This window comes from Pseudorca crassidens, chromosome 2, assembly GCF_039906515.1.
Source record: "Pseudorca crassidens isolate mPseCra1 chromosome 2, mPseCra1.hap1, whole genome shotgun sequence".
NCBI lineage: Eukaryota > Metazoa > Chordata > Mammalia > Artiodactyla > Delphinidae > Pseudorca > Pseudorca crassidens.
Genome location: NC_090297.1, coordinates 158,784,329 through 158,800,739, shown reverse-complemented (window position 1 = coordinate 158,800,739; position 16,411 = coordinate 158,784,329). Strand labels below are relative to the sequence as shown.

Here is a 16,411-nt window from a genome sequence, read left to right as displayed (position 1 = left end):
TCTTACAAGAGGAGAAATGAAGGTGTCAGGATGGGGTTCCTCCAGTGGCGAGTTAGTAGACCTTCCCTAACTTTCTCTTGAACCTCCTTTCTCTCAAGCAGATGATACTGAGAGAAGGGGGTTAGAAACATTCCAAGTAACCAAGGCCAGTTTTCAGATTACGTGGAAAGTTATTCAATTTTCCCCTTTTAGCAGCAAACAGGTTTTGAGGTTCCTGTCTTGGCTGCCACCCTCTGCCATGCATCCGTGTTTCTTCTCTCCCTTTAGCACGTCCAGCAACAGCTCTGTCAGCCCAGCAGTGACTAGCCTGCAAGTAGCAGTGCCTCGTTGTGGTTGAACTAGTAACATATTTGGAAACCTAAGCAACCCTTTCATGGCTGGGAGCAGAGAGGGAGAGCGTGTCAGTAGAATCCAGCCAGGGTCTCAGCTCTGGGGACCCCGAGGTAGATGGGCCTAAACATGCCTTTCTCACTCACAGGAGAGAGTGTTCTGCTGTGATAATTCTTTTAATAGTTGATAGGATCCAAGTCAGGAAGAGAAATATTCAACAGCATAATTCCAATCTTTGGTTCAACTTGTAAATGTATATATCAGACAATAGTAAGTGCAATCATGGTAAATATATATTTACATATTGCAAACTTTACCATTTGGGCATAACCAGAATGTTGATTTCAGATACAGACTTGATCAAAGATGTGCCCCGAACAAGGAATTCAACTTCCATGTGCCTCCAAACAGAAAAAAACCCTCATGTCTGAAATGATAGATACCTAAAGGTTTGGGTAATGTATGAAACGTTTGCAGAATGCCTTGGACCTCTTCCCTTCCCTTATGCCTTGCCCTGGACCTGCTCTTCCACTTTTAGGATGAATAAACTGGAAGTCACTTTTGCCCCTTCCAGCTCTAAGTTTTTGTGGTTTCTAGGAAGAACATGTGATACAGCAATTTGTAAGGGGAGAATATCAGACACACAATATAGGTCTTCAAATAATGGGGAATAATTGGGCCATTCTGGCCATTAGATTTTTGCAATTTGAATAACAAAATTAACTCATTATTTCAAAAGCAACCAGTCCAGAATGCAAATTTTAAAATTCGGGATACAGATGTAAGCTGGGAGTTGTTTTTGTTTATAAGGCTTAAGAATTATGTTATTTTTGGAGAGAGAAAAAAATTATATATGTATTATTAAATAAGGATAACAATACGAGGATTGATTGCCTCATAGTTCGAGGGCGTTGTTTGACTGACTTTTAAACAGAAACACTTCAATCATTTAAAATTCTTCCATGCTGGTCAAGCCTTCAAACTGCCTGTATTTTGACTAAAGTATTATTTTTTACTGCAAGATAAGCACCTTTACAAAGCAAATTGAATAAACGATGACAAACCCGCCCTCCCTCCCCCTTTTGTACATAAGAGATTCTACTACTGCTTTGAGGCATCCCTCAAGTAAAATAACATATAAATAGAATGTGAGAAATTACCACGTTTTCTAGACTTCACACGTAGTGTGAAAAACAAAACGTCATTGTGCCTCAACATATCCTTTCATTTTTTTTCTCTTAACCTAAGGATTTCATTGAGTTCAACGTGGTTTATTAAAAGGAGCACCTGGAAATGCCTCAGCTCCTTGGCCCGCAGGCTTCGGACTCACTGACTGGATATATGTATGTGGTTTGCTGGTGCAGACTGGTAAATAGGGCCAAGCTCAAATGTAGTTTTCATTCAAATTTATTTCAATTTTTCAAAATGGTAGAAATTCACACACAAAAACAACTTGGTTGAAAAATTCCATTGTGCAATGGTATCAAAAATCACTCAATGCATAAAATTTACCCTCTTATAATTAATAAAAGGACACTGAGAAAAGCAGAGAACAGACTATAAAGTATGAATTTTAGTTTGAGTCTCAACAAAAATAAAAACCTAAAGAATATTCCATCCGCCAGCCTTCAGTTTCTTTTTCATTTATTTGGTTGCAAAATCTTCAGGTTTCTGAAGAGATACTAAATTTTACAATAAGGGCATGTGTATAATGTCTATGCTTTGAATATAAACCTATACCATTTCTCCCTGCTGTCATGTAAGAGACCCTCTTTCTCAAAAGCAGTTATAGAAATAACCTTATAAATTAGATTTTCTTGGAATATGGTTCTACGCTCAAATTTTTTCTATTTGATGAGGATTTTAAGTACACAGAGAAATAGTTATAAATGAGAAGAAGTGGATTTTTTTAATAGATGCCACAAACTTCTGTGGCTATGGCTCACAAGCAATAAATGCTTTTCTTAAATGTTTTAATTATCTATTATTGTATCATTGTGCTTTACTAGAACTTATCCAAATAGACAACCTAGGAAGCGTTGTGGTGTGTCTAGTAAACATGCAATAGGCACTTCAATGTTACTAAACAGCTCATTTACATGACACAGTTCCAAAAAGTGGTCCACAGGAAACATATATACATATAATTTTTAGTCTGTTTTTAAGAACAAATTTAAAAGGTTCAGATTAAAAGCTTAAATGCTCCTACTTTGATCACAGATCATTTCAGAGCAATAGACGTACACAAGTAAGTGTCAGGGTGTTTAGTAATCCCCTCAAAGTTGAAGTGCACACTGTACTAAGTATGATTTTTTAAAAAGAGGTGACTCTGTCCTTATTTATACATCATTTTGAGTAATCTATATTTTAAACTTATACGTGGTTAATTCTTCTAAGCTCTATCTCATATGAAAAGTTAGCTCTGATTGGGCACAGCACGCGTAAATAAGGCTATGCTAGTCTTTCAACCTCAGTATCATTGTACTTACATGCATTATGTATGTAAACAACAGAGTTAATCTAGCCTATAAATGTTTACAAATATTCAAATACATTTTTCCGTGTACCACTTCATATTAACTACAAATATACTTTTTACAAACTTGAGTATTTAGGCCAATATGACTTTTAAAAATTCCTATATAGTCATATTAAGCCTGCATATGGACATTGACTAAAAGCTACTTGATTTAATGATTAACTACAGAGATTATAATAAACTGTAAATAAGTCATTTCGGTGAATGGACTCTCTGTGTCACACGGCCTCTCAAAGCCACTCTAAATATCCTCACTGAAACTGTTACTGACTAATGTGCTACATTTTAAAGCCAAATTGGGTTTTTGCTCCTCTCCTGCCAAACGAACTAGAGAGAATTGCCTCCTATAGCAAAATGCAAGCTCAACTGCAAACCCATTCCTGAAGACAATTAGAAAAGGGGGACAAGTGCCTGTAAACTTCAAGAAACATTTTAGTTTTGACAGAATTGTTTTGCAAACTACCCTTCAGCCAGAGGAAAGTACCATGCTCACTTAATCCTAGGGATCAAGAGTAACAGTAAATTAGTAAATGTTAGAATAGAATCAGGAAAGTTAACTAGATAGTTCATTTCTCTCTCTCAAAAAAAAAACCTGATTTCTTTCAAGAGCTTGAATATTTTAGGAAAAAGCTATTCTATGAGCCTCAATTATCTGGACAATTAATTCAACAAATTATTTAGTGTAAGCAGATACTTATAAAGTAATTGGGCTTAAAAACTTTTCAAGTTACCGTTTCATTTCTATGACCTCACCCTTCCTTGTTACAATGTTTTAAATTTGGAGTTCAGTTTCTTCCACAAGAAGTTACAGAAATTAATTAGAAAAGATTTTTAAGGGATCAGTTTGCAAAATGCTAAAAGTTTAATTTCTAAAATGTCTCTGTAAATGAATATTTCTAAAAGCCTCCAGCATCATCAGTATGATCTGACTGCTTTAGCTCTCCTTTTATAATACTAAGAAAATCTAAGGAGGGGTGGGGAAGGCTAGAAACATAAAATGTTTCTATGTAACTACATCGACAAAGTCAAAAGATAAATGGTTCTACATTTTGGACCAAAGGATCACATACAAAAGATACTTTGCCATGTTTCAGCAGGCCAAAGGCAGGAAATTTTTAACATAAGAGACAAAAATCCTATCAGTTTTGTAAACTTGGACTGTAGCCAAAATGAAACTCCTAAAAGTTATTTGCTTTTAAAAATAAAATTATTGCTTTTTTAAAAAAAAATGGTATTATCTCTAGCATTTTAATGGCAAATGACTTTAAAGAGAAGGATTGAGCTCTTCGGTCCTGGATTTCAAAATTCACACTTAATTCACTGTACCTTATCAGTAAGTTTCAGACATGGAAACAATTATAATGAAAAATTTAGATCAATATCTACAAATTAAAACTAAAATTATCTGAGTTTGCTATACAGATGTATGTGAAAGTTTCCCTCATTATACTAGAAACCAAAGAATGTTTTAAGCTTTATAATAAAATGTAGTCATACAATACAGGAAATTTTGAGATGGTGAGTTTTTTTTTTTTTTTAATTCTAATCTGGTACAATGGGATTTTTAAAGTCAAGTTTTTATATGTTTTGCATTCTAGTGATAAAACTTTTGGGAGATTCAAGATTTTTTAAGTACTATTACTTCTTGGGTTAAAAAAACAATTGTTTTCTCTGATAACAGTTCAATACTTTTGTTTTACCTGAAAAATAAGTATTTCAGCCATTTTAATATGAGCTCTATAATTTTAATAAAATGTTTACCTTTTTCTAGTCTTCCAGTAACCTGTTTGTAGATCATTACGACAAGCGTATTTTAAAAAAACCAAAAACAAAAAAAAACAAAACTCTACTTGATTCACCTATTAATCTGGTAGCATGATTAACTAGAAAGGAAATCCAAAACCAGTATCCTTAACATTGCATACTTCTTGGATCTCCTAGGGTACACCTTGCACACAATGCTGGGCCCACATTAATCTAGGGCATAATTGATTATCTAAAAGAAACAGATGTTTTCAAAAGTAAATGAAACCATATATTTAAAATATACTTATGTATCAGCCCGATGTCAAAGGGGAGAGCAAACTGAATGGTTTCCAACATGATTACGTGAAAAATTAATTTCCTTTTTAAAAAATGTAGTGAACAACTGATTCCTTCACTTATAAAATGTGGCGATTTGTGTAATTGTTCTAGTTTTGCGAGGAATGTTTTAAGAAGTTATTTCTTCCAAAGTTCATGTCAAAATACTGTTTTTATAAGTGGATCCAGTTAAGATAATGCTCCTCATTTAAAATTAGATGCTAGTCAGTGGAACTAAATTACAACTCTCGATATCCTCAGAAAGCTTTGAGATGCTGTGACCCTTTCATGTGAAACAATGTTTGGTTAGTTAAAACCAAGTGAGTTTCATGTAACAGAAAGCCTGTTTCAACAAAAAAAGGGAAAGTAGGATCCCAAATAGTAAATTACTGATTGCGCTTTATGACAATCTTTCGGGATTCCCATCCAAAGCCATCAGGGAACTTACAACTGGTACATTTTCAAGCTCCAGACCTTATATCCCACTTCCAACAAAGTTAAGAATATTAACCTTACTATAGGTCACTAATATAAATGTATTTAATTTTGACAATCATGTAAAACTGTATTTTCATAGGTATCTTTAAGGCTGGAAGTTATGGACAATTATAGATTCCAGGATTTACAAAAACTCTCAGGTCGGTGCCAGCCGTGCTCACACTTAGGACGACGGCGTGTAACAATTCCTCTATAGAACTGTCTGGCACGTGTGAGTGCTCTGTCAATTCTTTAGGTCAACCAGCAAATGTTTCTCACCTTGACAAGCCCAATGAGGCAAGCATGAAGTTGGGACGATCACAAAAATTACGGAACAGTTTTTTTAAATGGTTGCATGAACTTAATTACATTTTAGTTAAAACTTAGGAATTAAAACCTGGGAACTTTTGAGTTCTCCCAGGAACAAAGAGGACGTATACAGCTATTCTTGAACAGTCGAATGCCTGCTAATTCGATTGCCTAGAATTCCAGTCGTTAGCCAAGCATTTTTCCAAATTAAGACATCCGGTCTCCTTCAATTTTCCACTTAAACCAGAACACAGAAGAATAGATTTGACCAATCAACTTAGGATAAAATTACCCATGAAAATATGACTTATGGTGTATGGATTAGTAGTTGTACAGCACACTACAAAAAATCTATGCTGCCACTTGAGGTTTCACAGATTCACAAATTTCTAGAGTTACCTTAACATTCCTGATCTAGGCTATAGAAACTGGGTCACATTTTTTAAATGTGCATTTAGTATCTTCTTAAATGACTAGAAGCAAAATGTTTGCACACTTCCATTTGAGTGATTTAAGGCATTCTAATAATTCATAAGCTCTGAACAGAACTGGTATTAAAAAGAGAGATGCCATGTATGATACATATTTAGGATCTATGTAGTACACAATCACAATTTAAAAAACGCACAAAAATTCTCAGTTCATATAATTTATTGCAGTTAGCACACAGTTTAAAAATTCACCAACACACCAATAGTACAAAACTAAACAGCATTATAAGTTATTCCCCCCTCAGGAAAATAAAACATACTATGATTGTCAAAGCTAGATGTCAGTCTAAGTTTTAGAACAAAGGAAGAATGTGAAACTAATAAAAGGAAAAAGCAATCACTCACAATGACCACAAAAAGAAAATCCAAAAGAAAGTCCGTTTTCTCACAGACATTGATTGTCTTCTCTAAATTAATAAAAATTATTTTAACATAAACTGTATTTAAAAAAAACTAGAAACTCTTCAAGTAACTAAAGATAATGCTCCAAGGCCATTTTCACAGCTTTTTTTGTTTGTTTGTTTGCTTTAAATGCCATTACAGCCAAATTAACACACATTTGACCAAATATTTCCAAAACAGTCCAGCAACACACAATGGAGTTTTCCATTCAGTATCTTAAGCACAAAAATAGGCTATGTTTACAGTAGTTAAGGCGATCAAATTTTAAACAAAAGCAATTAAAAAAAAAAAGGGAAAAACAGCAAACGTTTTCCATGCTACTCCCATAGACCTTATTTGTAAGTGCAAGACAGGAAAACAAACACTGTGCAAAATGCTTTGCCCTGCGTGCTGGTCATTAAAACCACACGTTGGGCTGCAGCCTCTGCTGCCGCGATACACATAGTCTACTAACCCCCTTCCCCATGTCAATCAAGGCAGTCCAGTCCTTTCAGCCTGGGGCTTTTTCAGTCCATAGAATCTTTTCATGAGTTTGGGGGGGGGATGGGGGAGGGGCGGGAGGGAAGGAGGAAGGGAGGGAAAGGAAGAAGGGGAGAAAAAGAAAAGGGGAGCAAAAGAAGAGAATGACCTATTGTCAATTTGTGCAGTAGTTACTCTAAAAACGCTCAACTGGGTAAATGTGTACATCTAAACTTTGAGCTGGCCTGGGTTTTGTGCAATTAGAAGTTTTGTTATAAAATGCACACTGCACATGCAAATCTTTAAGCCTTTTGTAAACATTTATATTTTCCTTGTTATGTAGCGAAGTTATCAATTTGCAGCTTAAGTTTTTATTCAGCTTAACAGTTTCAACTTAAAGACAGTGGGAAAGTCAATTTAAATTATATAAAATAAAAACAGTGCATTAACGTTCTTCATAACACCAGGTTTTTTTTTTCCAAATGGTGCTATTTTTCTAAGGAAATTAAATAATTTTAAACTCACTCGTTAAAGTTATACAATGCAAACAAAGACAAAAAATATATTGAAACTCATGCATTTCTGTAGCGTTAATATTTACTTTTCAAGACTCAACTAAGAGCATCAACACAACCTGTCAAGTCCTTTGACACCCCCCCAGCCCATGTAATCAATTACAGTATACAATAACAGTAATTCACATTTTTCAACACACAGTTCAACACTGCTGAAGCTGCAATATCCTTTTTCATCCCAAGCAAACCTTCACAAAGACAGCGTCCCAGTGATCCCAGTGTACTTTCAGAATTTCTCTCATTGGGAACCGTCAGAAAACCAGAAGTTGCCACAGAAAGTTTTAAGTCAACTGCTTGTTTAAAAATAGATAATCCAGCATTTCAGAAATTTTCCATTTGGGTCTAAAAGCATTCAGGTTTCCAACAGCCAGAAAAGATTCATGCAATTTGAGACATATAAAGAGGCTAATAAAACCGGAGGGAATTTCTACTTAAAAAAAAAGAAAAGGTGGGAAAAAAAGAGAGAGCTCAAAAGACACCGCAGTGCTGACAAAATAGGCCCTAGGAAAGCATTTTGTGATAGGACGATTTGTTTCAAAGGTTCTTATTGGCTTACTTCCCCTACCCCCCTTGAAAGAAAGAAAAACACCTCTCTATTCTCCGACTTGCTCTAAAGTTTCTTTTACCAGAATGCTAAATTAGTGAGATTCTCATGCTATTCTAAAGTGCAAAAACAAGTTAATACCCCAACCTTTCAGTTCCAGGAAACAAGACTGCTTTTAGACCGTACCACAACTATATAGAGATCTATTTATATATAGGTATATATATATTATTTATATATATATATAAAATTATTTCCAGAGTTCTTGAGAGCTATCTTCTAAGGTCCAGTCTCTGACAGCGGGCAGGCTCAGCGCCTCGCTTTTGACGGACAAGGAGTTCACCAACTCACAGTGGAACTTGCGGATGTGCCGGTACAGGTCCCCGGACTGCGTGAACCTGCGCTCGCACCACTTGCAGGCGTGCGGCTTTTCGCGCGTGTGCACCACGGCGTGGCGGCTCAGGTTGTGCGAGTACTGGAAGCTCTTGCCGCACTGGGTGCACGTGTAGGGCTTCTCGCCCGAGTGAGTCCTCTCGTGGCGCTTCAGGGTGTACATGCAGGAGAACGTCTTCCCGCACAGAGAGCAGGTGGGCACGTTGACGTCGGCGGCCGGCTTGCTGCGCAGGCCGTCCTGCTCACGGAAGTGCGTGCTCAGGTGGATCTGCAGGATGTGCGGGCTGGGGAAGACCTTGTTGCACAGGGGACACATGAAGATCTGGCCCGCCGGGCTCAGGATGTTGGAGACGTAGGGCAGCAGACCGCTCTCCATGCCGCCCTCCACCTGGACCCGCTCGCTCTCGGGGGTCATCATCTCGTCGTCGCTGCCTTTGTCCTCCCGCTCCAGCTCCCTCAGGACCGAGTCCTCCCTCAGCGGAGCCAGATGGGCAGGCTCATACTGTACCCTGTTATTAGTGCTCACACTCTCTTTCACAGTGCTATGTTCCATGTCATAGTCATTAGTGCCAACATCACTCTCATCACAGGAAGCCTCTTTCTCCACCTTCACCTGCACCAGGTTGCTTCTCAGCACGTCCTGTGAAGAGAAATAAGAGCTGTTCAGATTTTCAACTCCTGAAAGGCTGGACTTGACAGACAGGTCCAGCACACAGTCAACATCTGCCGAATCCCTCACGGAGGTGACAGACCTCTGGGACAAAGACTCTGTTGAGCTGCAGGGGCTGGCTACTGTTTTTCCAGCTGCTGTGGCGTGTGGCTCTGCCTCTCCGCCAGACTGGGGGATGCCTGCTGAGTCCGAGGGCAATCGCATCCACATGTTCCCAGGCTCGGCCGCCAAGTCCCTTTTGCTAGGCAAGATGTTCAATTTTTCATCTTCCCCTTCATCTTCATCACTGGGCAAATCGCCTGCCATGTGGCTGCTGCCATCAGAGAGACTCTCGACTTTGTCCGAACAACTTGAAGCATCTTCTTCCTTTTTGGTGCTGTCTGCCTCTGTGGTGGCTTTCTCTTTCAGCTTCTTTTTGCAGACTTTGACAATGTCATACATGTGGAGATAACTGGCAGCTGCTAGCACGTCTTCAATGGGCAAGTCTTTGAACTGGAGTTTCCCTTCATACATGAATTCAAGCAGGAGAGCGAAGGCTGGGGCTGTAACAATGTCGCTGTTCAGATGAACAATGTCTCTTTTGTCCAGCTGGTCCTTGTAAAAGAGGTGGAAATACATGCTGCATGAAGCCAGTACAGCTCGGTGCGCTCGGAACTGGGCATCTCCCACCAGAACAGTGCAGTCACAAAGAAAACCCTGATGTCTCTGCTCGCTCAGACACTGCAGCAAATGTCTACTATGGTCTGGAAACTCCATACTGTCTTCATAACCTGGGAAGAGAGAAATTTCTCATGAGAGCCTGCTTAGGAACAACTTTTCAAGGCTCTAGTCCCCATTAAAAAAAAAAAATCAGCTTGGGCCACGGAGGTACATGTCCCTGAATTTTAATCAGGCTAATGACCCAAGCACTACCAAATCACACACACAGAACCAAATGCAAGAAGAAAAATGTACACTTTTGAAACTTCTTACCCCAGCCAAACAGTCTCTGATGCATCTCCACCTTCCTTGAACTTTTAGTCAAGTTTTAAAAGCGTTAATTTCAGTACAGTCTCTTACTGAGAATAAGAATTTAGGTCTCTTTCAGAAGAAATTTAATTAACTCTAATCATCAAATTATGTCCTACAAAACCTACAAAATAGCTTTAATTTCAAAGGGAACAACTCAAATAATGAACAAAGAAAAGTCCCAAACACATTCTGGAAGATTCAGAAAACTTGTTCAACCATCCTTTTTTATTTTATTACTTTTGATACTTGACTGCACTTAGCAAGCACAATTTAAACACACATTTGGCTGAATCAAGAAAAAAAAAATGAAACCGCATAATTAGTCCAGAAATTAGCAAACAACTTACTTTTAAAGTCAGAGTGTTAAAACAACAAAAGCCCTGTGTATAAAAACAGATGTTAATGCCTTAAGATTTGCAGGTATAGCACACATGTATGAGATCAGAAGGAACTACACCAACAGATGGAAAAGATCATCTCTACTACGAACAAATCCAAATTTTTTTTAATGAATTGAGAAAAAGAAATGGTTATATTTCTTTGTAAAATCTGTACATCTAGAATATTAAGAACCAGAAGGGCTTTATTTAACTCTGAAAATTCTCATCTAAACTTTGATCTGTTGCAAAGCAAAATGAGTTCCATATTAAAATTAATGCAAACTTTTAAATAAAGGCATATTACATTCAAATGAAACTCAAAAGCTTTACAGGTTCACCATACAAAAAAAGAAAAAAAAAGTCTTGCTAGTAAAAGAGAAACTATTCTTTTGACTCCCCGATACCTCAGTCAACAGAAAATACTTTGTTTCAACATAATTTGATATATTTTGTTTTCCCACTAGCTTTTATTCTTTCAAATATGCACTGTTGCCCTTATTTTCTGGTGAAAGAGGGTAAAATGGAGGCAGGAGAGACGCAGATGTACAAAGGGTCAAAATTGAACCACAAAATTCAACTCCTTAAACCTGACTTCCCCTTTCCTATGACCAGAAGCCAAGTTCCACACCATCCATCTCAAAAAGTGCATTTGGGGAATGGATACATATTAATTTAATATTTAAAAATTACTTCCCTGCTTCTTCTACACTTTGCCCAAAATGGGCTAAAACTTTCATCCTAACCCAATACATTCTGCAAGACGCCACTGCTAGAATAAACCAAGATTTACAATACAATCACTTCAAGTGCCCCACAGCTAACATCAATCCTAATCCTTGAGAGGGCTAAAAATAAAGATTGGAGGGCAGCTCACAAGGTAGCCGTGATCAAATTAGGAGGCTGAGAGGACAGAGAGGGACGAAGAAGGAAGCTTATAAACATCTGATCCAGCTGACTGTGGCCATATGGCAGCTGCTGCCCAGATAAAGAGATTAAGAATAGAGGAGTGCGATTACAGCTGTCTGGCCAATTCAGGCAGCTCAAATCTACAAGTTCTAAATTAGTCGCTAACACAAAAACTCCTGCAAATAATTATCGTTATGCTGAAATAAAAGATCTCTTAAATATATATTTGAAAGAGAAATGAGGAAACCAGTCAAACTATTCTCCTGGGGACAAAAGTTTTTTTTTTTTTTCTTTTAAAAAAACCCTTCGGTTATAAAAGCACTACAGCTGTATGTTTCAGTAGTGCTGCTGAATGTTTTGAAGAATAAAGTTTCACAGTGGAATTAATTACACAACAATCTAGCTTCTTAACTAGAAAAATCTTCTCATATAAGTTTGAATGCTGGATTCCATACAGTTTACTATTTCTCCCCCCCGACTCCAAAAGCAAAAGAAATCTAAATAGCAGTGAACAACAACAACAAAAAATGGATTTTAATCCAAATTGATCTCAAAAAGCAGTATTTCAAAGCCTTTCTTAACATTTCAAAACTTGAAATATTTCTGCATATTAAAGTTATTTACCCGATCGAGCAAGAGGGATAGAAATTAAAACTAAACAAGCCCAAGACTCTCAACTCCAATAAGATGTTCATTTAATACTCAAGTTCGTATTTTATTCTTAAACTGGATTAGAAAAGTAATGTGATTTTTTAAAATTAAATAAACACCAAAACAGAAATATACTCCATCTAATCTCTTGCTACTCCTACCTTTAGGACACATAAACCTGATTAAGTCCTTTCCTCTGAGTCTTGCTGGCTCCAGGTCTGTTACATCGGTGGAAAAAAAGCAGACTAAGAGACAGATGCAAAGTGGAGATGATGTTAGAGAGGAATGAGATACCTTCTCCACCACAGATCCGCACACACTAACTCCCTGTCTGTGTGTTAGAATAAAAGGCTGAGGGATGGCAGGCTGTCAGCTGCTCTGACATCATGTTCAGATGGAAATGCTACCTCCAGCTGTGCTCCTTTTAATGCCATATGCTACTCCTCTACACTCCTGCCACCAGCTTTTTCTTAGGAGAACTTTTCTCTTCTGTTAGTATAAACAAAATACTTCAAAGTCTCCCTTTTTTTCCAAACTTTCTAACAGAAGAAATTGAAAAACTCAGCATATGGAGTTCTACTGTATTTATGGAATAGCAACACTTCTGTCTTAAGTTGGTGGACTGGCTTACATACTGACAGCACACTCAAGCCACGGTGCTATTCAGGAAATCCAGATTCACTTTTATTCAACTCCAACGTTTAGTTTCAAAGGCAGCTTAGGGATATTTTTAAACCAACCCATTTGACATCTCCAGTCCCATTTCAACATTATTACGGCACTTCAATTTTTTTTTTTTCTGCTGAGATAATGGTATACATGTCTCAGAATGCTGGAAGACTATTCAGAACTACTACTTCAACCTGGTTCACCTTATTATTTCACTCTTATATAACTACTTATCTAAAACTACCTTCTCAGTAAAATTTCTCACCCTGCCAGTTAATGCAAATTTCAACTCTCAATATCAACAAGCTGAAACTGCACTTTCTGAAATCCTGGAAAGTACTTCAGTTCAATGAGACAAATTAATAAACAGATACAACCTGCTACAGCCACTTAAAATGAATGCTGCATCTGCATATCTGATCCGACTTTCTGCTCAGAAAGAGAACTTGGTCTTCCCCTTGATCTGTGTCCCATAACAATCTTTTTTTGGGTCACTCTGTAATGTTCATGATCACAAGAAAACCTTTCAGGGAGAAAGGGGGAAGGGGTGGGGGAAGCCAGGTCTAGCAAGTTGGGGAACTTTTCAGCTAGATTTGCGGGTCTTTTCGAATGGCTGATGAAATTGTAACGTAACCCGGGCTGGCCTGCCCAGTGCCCTGCAAGGGGCTGCGACATCTGTGAATGTCGAAGTCTCCACAGACTCTTGTGGGAGAGTGCAGCAGAAAAGGCGCTGGGGCCTGAGGCGCAAGTGTCACAGTCCTGGTGATAACCGCTCCGTTCTCATTAGAAAACCATGACCAAGAGTTAAATAAAGAGTAACAAAGACCAAGGCCTCTATCCTGTGCTTCTTGCTTTCCCAAAGTCGCAAACCCAACTTTCTCTAACTTCGCGATGAATGACATAATTACGAATGCCTATTTCAGGAGGCACTCTTTGGGGATAAATTCCTTCTCAGCCACACCACCTATTCTGCACAAATGCCCTCGCCTCATTCCAATATATCAGACATTAATCACCCCATTTACCCAGTGGGGTGGGGGGCGAGTGACAGTTTAATGAGCCCCGAGCACCGCAATGGGCCAGCGACTCCCACTCCACAAATCAGCCCCTCTGCGCCTCGCAGCCTCAGGTCCGGAGAGGTTTTGCGAGGTTGGGTTTTGTTTTTCAAGGAGGTGGGGGCGGGGGGGCGGAGCAGGGAGGGGGGAAGAAATGCAAATCTTTACGTAGTTGGCTGTGCATAAAACACTAGGGGAAAGAGGAAGGTTAAACCACAGGGAAGGAGGTGGAGGGCGTAGAGCCGGTGCAGCAGGAAAACACCTTAAACAACAGACAAGAAAACAGACCCGGGTCACGGCAACAACAAAAGAAAAGTCGTAAGAAGCCGGGGAAGGGTGGCTGCTACTGCGTCCCTGCCGCCGCGGCGCGAGCCCCCGGCAACTGCCCCGGCCCGGGAGGGGCCTCCCCGCGGGCGCCGCCGCAGCTGCAAGGGTCCCCGGAGCCACGGCCGTCCCGGCGCCGTGCAGCTGCACCGCTCCCAAGCCCCCGCCCCGCGTCCCCCGCCCCCGAGAGGCGCCGCCGCAGCTGCACCGGCCGGAGCGCGCCCCGAGCCGCAGCTGCACCGGCCGCACCCCGCCCGACCCGCAGCTGCGGCGGCCCGGCCCCGCACCCGGCCCCCGCCGCTGCGGCGCCCCCCGTCACCCCTAGCTCCACCCGCACAAACTAACTCCACTCGCGGGGCCCGGTCGCCCGCCCGCCCGCCCGCACTGCCCCGCCGGCCGGGGCCGCACAGCCGGCGCCCCGCCCTCCAGGGCCCGGAGGGGGCGCCGGGTCGGGGCCGGGTCCGGCGCCGGGACTCACACGGAGCGGCCCTAAGTCACCGCGTCCCCACCGCCGCCGCGTCCTCCGCCTCCCGGCCGCCGCCGCCGCCGGACTTGGTGGGCTTCCTCCTCCGCGGGTCCCCCTCCCTCCCTCCCGGCCCCCCCGCCCCCCAATCCCGGCTCCGTCGCCCGCTCCCCCTGCCCCCTCCCTCCCGCCCACCCACCCCCGCTGGCAGCCGGAGGAGCGCGGCGGAGCGAAGAGGCCCCACTCTCAACGGCTCCCCATGGCAGCAGCCCAGCGGCGGCCGCAGCCTGCCAGACACAGCGAGGGAGCGAGCGAGCGAAGAGCGAGCGAGGAGCGAGCTCAGAGCCCGGGCCGGGGGGCGGGGGGGGGCGGGGGGAGGGGCGGGGGGACGCACCACGCACGCACGCGGCGGCGCCGGCCAGATGTTCCCCCCCCCGCCGCCCTCCCTCCCGGCGCTGGGCTGCTGCGATTGACCGAAAGCGGCCGGACCGAGTTCCCCGCCCGCCCCCTGCAAGCAGTCTCCTCCAATAGGAGGGCGGCTTTTCAGGGAGGCGGAGGCAGTGGCGGGCAATCGTAGGACTGACAAGAGGGTCCAGCCAATGGGATGGGCGAACCGGAGCTGCCTCTCGCGAGTGCCAATCGCAGGCAGAAACTGTTGGGGAGGGCGGGCCCGAGCGGGCGGGGCTGGTAGCCAGGCGGTGCGGGCGGAGTCGGCGGGAGGGCGCAGCGGCGGTGGCGGCAGCGGCGCCCCTCTGGGGGACTTGGCCGTGAGAAAGTGAAAGGAGCCCGCGGGCGGCGGCGACAGCTGCACTGGGAGGGGCTTGTTTCCAGGCTAGGAGGCCTCGCGCGCTCTGGGGGTGCGGAGCGAGCTTTTCGGTGTGCGCCTTGACAACCATAAATACAGTTTTGAACGTAGTGGGGCTGGGCTGCTCGAAGTTGCGGAGGTATCCGCGGAGGCAGAGCACCCGGGACACACATGACCTGAGTCCGGCATTAGGTGGCTCCCTCTGCTCCGGCTGCTGTGGGTGACGACGCCCAGGCCCTCGTCTCCTAGAGCGCAGAGGGTAGGACTAAGGGACGTCCTCGCTCCGTCCCGCGCTGCCCCGTCAGCAGGTGCAGGTGCGCGTCGGGCTCAGCGGACGCCACCGGCTTAGACGGGCAGTTTCTGGGCGTCATTCTCAGGACGTCTTGTCAGACACGGCGGAGCACCTGTATTTCTCGCAGAACCCTCATGTCACGTGTATTTGCAGTGTTACAAGTAGCCATTCCCGACTGACCAAATTCTAGAGAACTACAGTAAAAGTGATACTTGCAGAAGCCATAGCCTGATTTCTTAATTGGTACGTCTCAAGCCACAAAGTTAAACTATGGAGGGAAGATGTAAGACTGTTGTATCGTTTCTCCCTTCAAATAAACTTTTATTCGATTCCTGTTCTTTGCAATTAAACTGTGTTCATCACGGCCACCAAGAAAAGTAGAAACCTCTACCTCAAGAAATTGGAAATATTGTTGAAGAGGCAAGAATTACAAGTAAAAAGTTGAATAACAAGGGGGAAAACTGTTCTAAGAATATAAAATAGAAAACTGCAGAGTGAGGAAGTTAGTACACTAGTAATTGTCAAGTGAAATGTGTTTATTCTTTGCTAACTGAACTGAGACTGGCAAGCCTGTTGCTAACCAA

At 42.0% G+C, this 16,411-nt stretch overlaps 1 protein-coding gene across 9 annotated transcripts; it reads right to left on the bottom strand.

Moving 5' to 3' along the window:
• Positions 1 to 6,370: 6,370 nt before the first annotated feature.
• On the bottom strand, positions 6,371 to 15,169 carry ZBTB18 (zinc finger and BTB domain containing 18). Of its 9 annotated transcripts, none has more exons than XM_067729510.1 (3): positions 14,746 to 14,869; positions 12,381 to 12,464; positions 6,371 to 10,041 (listed from the first exon to the last, which is right to left on the bottom strand). In XM_067729510.1, the coding sequence occupies exons 2-3, from the start codon at positions 12,391 to 12,393 to the stop codon at positions 8,459 to 8,461; spliced, it is 1,596 nt and encodes a 531-aa protein (XP_067585611.1). In that variant the 5' UTR covers positions 12,394 to 12,464; positions 14,746 to 14,869; the 3' UTR covers positions 6,371 to 8,458. The 9 variants fall into 9 exon arrangements, with proteins under 9 accessions (XP_067585611.1, XP_067585613.1, XP_067585619.1 ...); XM_067729512.1 differs by lacking the exon at positions 14,746 to 14,869 and adding an exon at positions 13,914 to 14,346; XM_067729518.1 differs by lacking the exon at positions 14,746 to 14,869 and having other exon boundaries at positions 6,371 to 8,635; positions 8,668 to 10,041; positions 12,381 to 13,906.
• Between the last annotated feature and the right edge of the window lie 1,242 nt (positions 15,170 to 16,411).